This window comes from Heteronotia binoei, chromosome 9 (assembly GCF_032191835.1).
Source record: "Heteronotia binoei isolate CCM8104 ecotype False Entrance Well chromosome 9, APGP_CSIRO_Hbin_v1, whole genome shotgun sequence".
NCBI classification, from domain to species: Eukaryota; Metazoa; Chordata; class Lepidosauria; order Squamata; family Gekkonidae; genus Heteronotia; species Heteronotia binoei.
The window spans coordinates 106,836,316-106,847,115 of record NC_083231.1 but is presented as its reverse complement, the minus strand read 5'-3'; the positions used below and the strand labels follow the sequence as shown (position 1 = coordinate 106,847,115).

Sequence of the window (10,800 nt, the reverse complement as noted above, 5' to 3'; positions counted from 1 at the left end):
TCCATTAAATAGTAGGTGCAGCTACATAACAATCCCTGGATTAGGAGAGTGGGTAGCCAGCCAGCCACCAGGGGCTTTGCCACACCCCCAGCAGCCCTCATTAACCCCTGGAGAAGCCCACACCACCCTTTCTCCACTTCTTATGTGATTTTGGGTGGTGGGTGGCTTGCTGGTTTTTTGACTGGGGGGAAGGGGTGGCGCAGGAGAGCCCCAGGCAAGCGAGGCATGTTTGGCCAGCCCAAGCAGGCCTCTTCTTTCTTGCATCGGGTTGCTTTTGGCTGGGAAGGGGGGTGGCATATGCTAATGTTATGCTAATGAGCTCTGCCACCTATTTTTCAACAAAACGCCCCCTTGGTGTGGCCTAATATGCAAATGAGTTCCTGCTACAAAAAAAAGCCCTGGCAACTACATATTTAGGGGGTCTTTAAGCATCTCTCAATATTGGTGCTCCAGCCTGAGGAACGGGCTCAAGGATAGAACAATGCTGCCCTGGCAGTGTTGTAAGCCCATAGCCACGGGGGGGAGGGGGTGGTATCTGTGAGGCCTGGATTCAAGCTCCCACACTCCCAAGGAAGCTTGCTGGGTGACTTTGGGCCAGTCACACACTTTCAGCCTAAACTACCTCACAGAGTTGTTGTGAAGCTAAAATGGAGGAGAGGACAATTTCAGCTACTTTGGGAAAAGGCCAGGTAGAGGTGCAGCAAACAAACAAACAAATGATCTAGCCTGAGCTCTCTCTTTCTTTGGATCTCTCCTCAGATCCCTTTCCCCAGAGGCCTGACCATTTAGCCTTTCTTTAAAAGCAAAACAGCTATTTATGGAGAATGCAACTGCATTTTCTTATGTTCTTGACTTCCCTTGATGCCTCCCATATTCTCCCTGATAGCTTTGACTTCCCCTTCCCTCATCTCTATCGCCCTCCCATTGGTAAGCTTTAGACTGTAAGCTGAGAGGGGCAGAGCCCTGAACCATTTTTGCTGGTTCTGCTCGGTAATTCCCAAGAAACATGGACTGTGTCATAATGATGTTGCTTCATCTCAGTATTTGACATGTCAAATTGCTGTGCCATATATACCTAACTCAGCACAGTGGGTGGGTGGGTGGGTGGGTGGATGGATGGTTGGTTGGTTGGACGGACGGATGGGTGGGTAGATGTAAGCTGCCCTGAGTCTCCTTGCGGGATAGGTCGGGATATAAATCCAAAAATTAAATTAAATTTTAAAAATGGATGGATCGAGGGAGAGGCAGACAGACAGACAGACAAGATACAGGAGAGAGAACAGAATGAGGTGGTAGTTTGCACCACATTTGGTTTCAAATGGAAGATAACAATTTGGAGGGTTTCTCCACATAAAAAGCTCTTTAGAAAGAAAGAACCCCTTCCCCCTGAGGTGCTAGATTCCTACTTTCATGGTGTTTCACGTAGATAATCATGCAGTCTGAAGTGGAACAGTCCAGCCTGCCAGCTAAGGCATTACCATCTCATTTCCACTGCTGAGTCATAATGATATTGTTTCATCTCACCGTGATGAGGTAGAAAAGAGCAGGAGTCCAGTCACAGCTTGAAGACTAACAAAAAATGTGTGGCAGGCTAGGAGCTTTCGTCAGTCACTGCTCCCTTTGTCAGAAACACCTGCTGTGCCACAGATTGCATTAGTCTTGAAGGCGCTCCAGGACTCTTGCTCTTTTCTGCTGCTACAGACAGGCTAACACGGCTCCCCATTTTGCTCTGTCTCCACAATGAGGCGGCAGAGTGGACTGCCAATGGGGCTACCATTTTAATGTTCCTCCAGGCCAAACCAAATTTCCTTGCAAGCAAACTAGCAGGAAAGGGATAATAGCACCCTGTGGTGCTAGGTTTTTTTAACTGCAGAGAGTCTTTTATGTAAGTAAGCATTCAAAGTGTGATTTTTTTTCCCCACCCAGTCAGAAGTGGTATAGACCGGTCTAGCATTCTACCACCTCTGCCTCTGCATGTCTAGTCCAACCAAACCCTAATAAAGTTCACAAGAGCCCTGTACGGTAAGCCAATTGTATCTTCTCTGTAGTGAAAATGGGAAGGAGAACTGTGGCAGAAGGACCTGTGGGAGCATGTAGAGCAGGGATGGCCAAACGGTGGCTTGGGAACCACATCAGGCAAGCTTCCAGGGGGAATTGGAACTCTTTCACACATATTGTGTGGCTCTCAAAGCCCCTGCTGCCCCATCAGCTGGATTAGAAAAGGCATTTCACACTTTAAATCACTTCTCCAAGACAAGCCAGCTGTCATTTATTTATTTATTTGCATTTATACCCCGCCCTCCTCAGCTGAGCTCAGGGTGACTAACAACAAGTAAAACGACAATGTTAAAGTTGCTTTCTTTCTACCTCTCCCTCCCCCTATCCATTTCCTCCCTCCCTGTCTTGCAGCTCTCGATTATCTGACCTTGGTGTCTTGCAGCTCTCAAACGTCTGACGTTTATTCTATGTGGCTCTTACGTTCAGCAAGTTTGGCCACCCCCTGCCAGGGGGGAAGGGTGGCGTATGCATGAGGCAAGCAGTCATGGTTGGAGGGTTGGAGGTAGCTGTGGGAGTCCCGAGTTCCAATTCCCCCTGGAAGCTTGCCTGATGACTTTGGGCCAGCCGCCCTCTCCTCACTTGGCCTGCCTCACGGGGGCGTTGTGAGGCTGAGGTGCAGCGGAGGCACCCGGAGCTCCTGGGAGGGTGGAAGGGAGGGAGTGGGAAACCCTAAAGCCATGGGGGGGGGAGCGGTGGGTCTGGAGGGAAGGGGGGGGCGAGGGAGCCCGTCCGCATCGAGCCCCTCCTTGGCTGAATCACTGGCCGGCGGACCAGCCGGGCAGCCAAAGGAGGCAACTCCGGGCGCGTTTGGATCCGGGAAGCTCCGCGCGCGGCCTGTTTACTCGCAAGGAGACACAGCCAGGGCGGCAGACCGGGTCTTTCGCTCACCCGGGCCCCACTCCGCAGATGAGAATCCTGGCCCACTCCGCAGGGCAGCTACGGAGGTCGAGAGCTTTGGAGGCCCAAAGCGCTCTCCAAACGCGAAGTCTCTTTCTTCCAGGGAAAGGATGGGAATTGCTGTCCAGAGGGGGTCTCTGCCTCCTCTCCCTTGAGGCCCCAGGGAAAGTCAATCTACTTGTACTTTCCCACCCTCATCCCCTATTGCCTGGAAACCCCATAAGATAAGGTTGCCAGCTCCAGGTCGGGGAATTCCTGGATGTTGGGGGGTGGAGCCCGGGGAGTGTGGGGTTTGGAGAGTGGAGGGGCCGCAGCGGGGTATAATGCCACCAGCCCACCTTCCAAAGCAGCTCCATTTTCTACAGGGGAACTGACCTCTGTCCTTTGGAGATCAGTTCCGGGAGATCCCCAGACCCTACCTGGAGGCTGGCAACCTGGAACGCGGCCAGATGCATACACCCTCTTGGGTGAAAATAAATGCGCGGATCAAGTTCAAGCACATAATTTCAGGCTCCCAGCGGTTCAGCCCGGGATGCCGCTTTGCGAACTCCTCCCTGAAAGGGAAGAGCCTTCAAGGGAGAAGAGCGTGCCTCTGAGCATGTGCGAAGTAGCAAGCACAGTCGGACCGTTGGAATTAGAAAACAGGCCTTCCAGTCGGGGAGGTCCGGCCGGGGCTCCTAGGAAGCGTTGAGCCCGGGCACCGCTTTGACTTCATTCCACAGAACTGAATCGGGGCTTGTTTCAAAGGACGACCGCCACCGGTCTTGAGTTGCGCGCAGCCTCGGCCTGGATCCCAGCGAATGCAACTCAATTGACTTCTGAGTCAGCGTTCATTAGGATCGGGCTGCGCCTGGGCGCGGTGGTGTCAACCAGAGGGCAGCAGCTTCGGGGAGTCAACCTACATGGTGGGGGGACGGTGGCTCAGTGGTAGAGCATCTGCTTGGTAAGCAGAAGGTCTCAGGTTCAATCGCCGGCATCTCCAACTAAAAAGGGTCCACAGGCAATAGGCTCGAAAAACCTCAGCTTGAGACCCTGGAGAGCCGCTGCCAGTCTGAGTAGACAAGACTGACTTTGATGGACCCAGGGTCTGATTCAGTAGAAGGCAGCTTCATATGTTCAGATGTTCTGGCTATTCTGCAGGGCAACCGAGTTCACGAAGAACGTGAAAGAGCCGTGCAGAACCGGGCCCCAAACCGCCCATCTTCTTTCCAGAAGCAGAGTAGCTCTTTTCCGTTGCTTATCCGTTGAGGTGCCCTGCCCCTGAAAGGGGAGGCTCCGTTGACCTCTCGTGGCTGCGAGCCATTGACAAGAAGAAGACTCTGTTTCAGGAATGGGTCCGTCCGGGGATCCCCTCGGGAAACAGGTTGTGGTCCTGGGGGGGAGGGGGGAGGGAGGGCAGGGATCCAGTGGTCTCTGAAGAAGCCAGCGGCGACCAGTGCCGGATTAAACCCTGTGCAGACCCCATGGCAGTCAAAATCTTGAGACAGGGCTGACCTTGCCACTAGGCAAACTAGGCAATTGTCTAGGGCGCTGGCCTTCTGGGGGTACCGAATTGGGCACCCTCCGTGTGACTCAATGACGTTATGGGGGACACAAACCAGAAGTTAGCGTTGCCTAGGGTGCCAGATTGGGGAGGGAGGGTGGCTCAGCGGTAGAGTATCTGCTTGGTAAGCAGAAGGTCCCAGGTTCAATCCCCGGCATATCCAACTAAAAAGGGTCCAGGCAAATAGGCTTGAAAAACCTCAGCTTGAGACCCTGGAGAGCCGCTGCCAGTCTGAGTAGACAAGACTGACTTTGATGGACCCAGGGTCTGATTCAGTAGAAGGCAGCTTCAGGTGTTCAGATAGTCTAGGGCCGGCTCTGTCTTGGGGGCCCCCTCACAAATTCTCTCACAGTCGGAGCCTCCGCTTAGCCACCCCACTGCAGCCTTCAGGCACCTTCTCAAAAGTCCTTTTGACAAAGCTGCGGGGTGGGGTGGGGGGAAGAGGTAGAAAGAGGCAAACTTGGAAAAGGACGCAGGCAGCCACAAGTCAGGCAAAAAGCGGCTCAATTGCTGGCTGCGTGTGCAGGTGGGAGGGCTGCAAGCAGGGGGGAAATGGGGAGAGGGAGCCGCCCGGGGCCCCTAAAGGCGTGGGGACCCATAGGCCAGATCCTACTTGGCCTCATTGTCAATTCGACCCTGGCAGCGACTAACCAAAGCTCCTCCCGCCCCCGCCACAAATTTCATTGGTCTTTAATGTGCTCCTGTGGAGTCTTGCTCTTTCCTCCCGATCCAGTGGCAGTGAGTCGCTCGGCCCCCTACCGGCTCGAATCAAACACCCGGGCGGGCCCTGGGCTCCTCCTCCCACTCCGAGTTCTTAGTCGCTTCCAGTCACTGAAGGAAGGGGGGGGGGGATAACATCCCCCCAAAAAACCCACGAGAGCGCCCCCCCCCCTTTCCCCTCCCCCGCAAGCCCCCACTTGTCCGTCTGGCTTTATGAATTATTCGCAGCTCGCGCGTCCGGGCTTTGGGGGGGTGGGGGGGAGGAGCGGCATCAGCCTGCCGGTGCGTAAAAGCGCTGCTGGGTGCCCCCGGCCGCTTTTCTCCCCCTCCCCCCTCCGCTGGCCAGGGGTGACCCTCTCGCCTCTTCGCCCTTCTCCTCCTCCTCCCCTCCGCAGCCTCCCCAGGGCTGGCGAAGTGAGCCTCCTTTAGACTCCAGGCATGTCGAGAGAGTCGCTGTGAGATCACCCGGGTTATAAATATCTCCGTGCCAGCGCTGCGCTCTCGGAGCGCGCTCTCCCTCCGGCGGGCCGACGATGCCTCCCCAGGCCGGCCGAGCGGACGCCCGGCAGCCGCCCCCAAGGCGCAGCAGCCGCCGCCGCCTCTGCAAAATGCCCCGCGCTTCCCCCCGGCTGGAAGAATGAGCTTGTCCTCCCTCCTCTGCCTCTTCTGCCTCAGCCACCTGATCCTCTTCGCTTGGGCACACCCGCAGACGCGGCGGCCCCCCAGCGCGCAATTCCCAGGCGCGGCGCTCGGTGCCAAAAACAGCAGCGGCGGCAGCAGCAGCTCGGGGAATCGGAGCAGCGGCGCTTCCTCTTCCTCCGCCGCGCCTTCCTCTTATTTCTCGCCCTCTTGGGGAGTTCAAGGGAGCGGCTCGGAGAGGAGCAGTTTCCAGTGGAGCCCCTCCGGGCGCAGAACCGGCAGCCTCTACTGCCGGGTGGGCATCGGCTTCCATCTCCAGATCCACCCCGATGGGAAAGTCAACGGCTCCCACCAAGCCAGCCTCTTGAGTGAGTCACACCGGCCTCTTCTCCCGCACTTTCCACCGGCCCGGAGGGGGAGACGTCTGTGATCCGCTGCGGGGAGGGGGGGGCGGAATGTTATTCCACGCAATCGCTTGGCCTCTCGCTGCGTTTTAGCAGGTGTTTTGCTTCCTGATTTGGAGGGTTGGGGGGGGGGGGGGTTGGGGGGGGTTGCAGGGAAAGCATTGCTTTTGATCCATCGTGGGCCTGTTTTTCCAAAGTGTATTATGTATTTATTTGGCCATGGGGCTACCGCCGGTCCCGATCCCTCAGGCCTGGCGAGCTAGAAACTCATCCCTTCGCTATAAAGGAGAGTCAACTCGCTAGCGAGGAGGGAGCGCTTGCCTCCTAGACTAAGAGCGCGCTCCCTCGGTGGACATGTCGCCACCTGCTTCAACGGGCTGTGGATCGCGCTCACAGATGGACGAACCTTCCCCCCCCTCCCCCCGTTTTGGCTTCAGTTTTGAGCTGAGGGTCCGAGTTAAGGAACCTAAGAAACGCCCCCCTCCCCCCCCCGTTTTGCTTATCAGATGCCCTCTTTCTTATATGAACACCCTGGAGTGGAAAATCTGGCAGCTGGGGTCGCGCGACACAGGTGGAACGGCCCAAGGCCACAATAAAGGGAAGGAAGCCTGTAGCGTTGTGTGCCCATTGAACTGGGCTAGAGAAGAACGGGTTTCGCTTTCCAGACACCGGGGGGGGGGGCTTCTCCAGTGCAGCCCCAGCTGCTTCCCTTCACCTCACACTGCCCCGCTCGTGTCTCTCATGAACTGTGCAAACCCCAAACAGGCCAGTCGAAAGTAAGCCCTCTCTTATTCGGTGGCGCTTATTCCCGGGGAAGAGCTCTTCAATGCAAGCGCCTAGAAATCCACAGTGGTGGTGGAAAGTGCAATGAAGTCGCCGCCGAGTTATAGCGAGCTGGGAGGGTGTTCAAGGCAAGAGCCGTTCCAGAGGTGGCTTGCCGCCGCCTGCTTTTGGCGTAGCCACCTTGGACTTCCCGGGCGGTCTCCCATCTCGGTACTAACCGGGGCCGACTCCTGCTTAGCTTCCGAGATGGGAGCAGCCGGGGTCATCGAGGTCAGGGCAAAAAAGCCTCACGCCTGTGCTTTAAAAAGTGAAACCGACGGGCACTGTGGCAACATTTCAGGCAATGCCCAGCCAATTAGGTCCGCCAGAAGCTGTCCGAACGTTCCAAATGCAAATGAAGCGAGTGCGCAATGGTGAAAAGTGCAAGCGGTTAAGGAGCAGCAGACGGGGCGCCCGGGCAACATACGGAGTTCCAGCTTTTCCCGGTCCGCACCAAAGTGTGCTGCACGAAGGGAAAGGGGGGGGGGGGTGTCACATGCTCGGATGTGTTTTCCCGGCCTGGAAACCACTCCGTACATTTAGAACTTCCGTGTCAGGAGGAAACCTGCTGGCGCCTCTTCTCCCTTGGATATTATTTGTCTAGGTGCAAGGTGTTCTTTTTGTCCTGGGGAAAGCAACGAAACATGACGCTCACCCCTGCTAAATGAAGTGGTACAAGCCGAGAAAAGCTTTCCCCCCGCTACACACTTTGATTCTGCGAGGTGTAGAAAGTGATCCTAGTGTGTAGCTGGCAAAAATGAGAAGGAAACCAATAATAATAGCAATAACAACAACAACAACAATAATAATGAAGAAGAAGAAGAAGAAGAAGAAGAAGAAGAAGAAGAAGAAGAAGAAGAAGAAGAAGAAGAAGAAGAAGAAGAAGAAGAAGAAGAAGAAGAAGAAGAAGAAGAAGAAGAAGAAGAAGAAGAAGAAAACACAAGGGAGCGAGATGGGTTCTCAAGCAAATTTTAAGATTATTTCACCGCCTGGAACTTTTATTGTCCCAGTTCAAGTTATTCCCCCTCCCCCCCCCCTTTATATCCCCAGAAAACTTAAAACTACCGAATTTGGCACATTGTCATCTTTTAAACATTATTTCCTCAAAACTGGGATTTTTCTGAATTCCAGTTGTCCTGGACGTTTCACTCCAGTTTTGAAATCTAGAGCAGTTTTCTCAGGTCAAAGGTGGTCAATCTGTGTCCAAACCATGCCACTCCACTGCATGGGTGGATTCACTTGTTTGAATATTTTCCTGCTTTAAAAAAAGTTTTACACGTCGCATGCAGCATGCAGTCAATCCAGCACTTCCTCAGTTTTCTACATTTTTATCCTGCTCACTTACGGTTGCCATCCTTTTTTGGGGGGAGGGAGGGGGGTCTGGAGATCTCCTGGAAGGACAACTGATCTCCTGAGATCAGGTTCCTTGGAGAAAATTTGCTGCTTTGGAGCATCCCCAGGAATTTCCCAGCCTGGAGTTGGCAACCGTGCTGCTTCTTGTAAGACACTTTGAACAGCTCCCTTGGCTTTCCCCTCTTCTGTTTTGCTCTCACAATAACAAGGTAGATTATGCTACAAAAAAACAAAAAGCGACTGCCCCGAAGTTTCCCAGTAACTACATGGGGGATTAATTAATTAATTAGATTTGATTTGTTGGGCGCCCTTCCCTAAGAATAGGGCTTGGGGCAGCTTACATTAGGAACGTATACAACAAATGAAAGGATTAAAACAGCATTCAAATACTAAAAACATCAACAATAGATCTATATGAAATCCAGATGATGGATGATTTTTTTTTACTGCCTACCCACCCCAGGGTAATTGCAGGGCTTTTTTTGTAGCAGGAACTCCTTTGCATATTAGGCCACATCCTGATATCATATAGCCAACCCTCCAAGAGCTTACGGGGCTCTTAGTACAGGTCCTGCTGTAAGCTCTTGGAGGACTGGCTGCATCAGGGGGTGTGGCCTCATATGCAAAGGAGTTCCTGCTACAAGCTCTTGGAGGACTGGCTGCATCAGGGGGTGTGGCCTCATATGCAAAGGAGTTCCTGCTACAAAAAAAGCCCTGTGGGGGATATGGAGGGATAAGGAGGAAGGTGCCAGACCCTCGCTGGCCTCAGCCAAATGCCTGGTGGAACATCTGCCTTGCAAGCCCTGCGGAAAGGTAACGGATCCCACAGGTGTTCTCAGACACTAGCCCAACCCAAACCACTATACCACACTCTCCATCTAGGTGCCGCAAGTTTGTGGGCATGTGTTCTATTTATTTATCTGTAATATTTCGCATCCTGTTCAAAGCAGCAATTTACCTTTCTTATTTTTCATCTAAAACCGTCAAAGCTAAGAGTACAATAGTAAATATACTAAAAAGAGTCAAAGCATCATGAGAGGTAAAGAAGAAAGAAAGAAAGAAAGAAACCCAACCCACTGGACCCAGAACAGCCACAGTGGAGTGCGCAGGGTCCCGTTAATCACAGTCTCAGTTCTCACAAGCCATCTGAAACGGAAGGCAGCATCAGCGTCAGGGCACCCTAGACAAGGTTAATTTCTGGCACCCCCCTCCCACTGATAACATCACCGAGTTACATGGGGGTGCCCAATTCGTCAGCCCCAGTAGGCCAGCGCCCTAGGCAACTGCCTAGTTTGCCTGGTGGCAAGGCTGATCCTGATCAGGATATGAAGGAATAGGGCCCAGGAGACTGAATCCTGCTATTCCAAAGCAGCTCCTGCCTGCCCTGCCCTGAATAACCTGGGTTAGCCTGATCTCATTGGATCTTGGAAGCTAAGCAGGGTCACCTAGAGATGCCATCCTCCAGGTGGGACCTGGAGATCTCCTGGCATTACAGCTCACCTCCAGACTACAGAGATGAGTTCCCCTGCCAAAAATGGCTATTTTGGAGGGTGGACTCTATGGTAGGGGTGGCTAAACTACCTTAACGTAAGAGCCACATAGAATAAACATCAGATGTTTGAGAGCTGCAAGACATGAACGTCAGGGGAGGGAGGGAGGAAGGAAGGAAGGAAGATAGATGCAGGAGGGAGGGAGGTAGAAAGAAAGCAACTTTCAATGCATCCTCCAAGCTGCTGGCTGGCTTGGCAAAGTGATTTAGAGACAGAAATGCCTTCTCCAAGTCAGCCAACAGGGCATCGGGGGCTTCAAGAGCCATATGCGGCTCCCAAGCTGCAGTTCGGCCACCCCTGCTCTCTGGCCTTGTACCCCACTGAGGTCCCTGTCCTCCCCAGTCCCCATCCCCAAATCTCCAGGAACTTCCCAACCTTATCCCCACTCCCAATCCCCTGTCTGTGGCCAAGGCAGACCTGGCAGCTTTAGGGTCAGCCCTGGTGAGTATTTGGATGGGAGACCACCCAGGAAGTCCACGGTTGCTATGCAGAGGCAGGCAATGGCAAACCACCTCCGTTCCTCTCTAGCCTTGAACCCCCCACCCCACCCCAGAGGTTGCCATAAGTCAGCTGTGACTTGCGGGCACTGTCCACCTATGCACAAAGCAGCGTCTGCTCCTTGCAGAGGGCAGTTTGGCCTCCGAATGTCTCTGCGCTCTTTGCTGGGCCTCTCCTGCAGATCTCAAGTTTCAGGAATCAGCATTCTGTCAGGCAAAGCCCCCCAAACTGCGGCCTGAAGCGGCATAGCCCAGGCACGGTGTCGGGAATGCCTTTGCCCCACATGCCTACCGGATCTTGTTTTGCAAATGCAAAT

General features: G+C 53.9%; 1 protein-coding gene across 2 annotated transcripts in view; it reads left to right on the top strand.

The window, feature by feature from the left end:
* Window positions 1-5,626: 5,626 nt before the first annotated feature.
* Window positions 5,627-10,800, top strand: part of FGF5 (fibroblast growth factor 5) — a 43,347-nt gene continuing 38,173 nt past the window's right edge. For both annotated transcript variants that reach the window (XM_060247459.1, XM_060247460.1), the window contains exon 1: window positions 5,627-6,225. In XM_060247459.1, coding sequence (XP_060103442.1) covers window positions 5,856-6,225 — 370 coding nt within the window. In that variant the 5' untranslated portion in view covers window positions 5,627-5,855. The remainder of the gene's footprint in view (window positions 6,226-10,800) is intronic.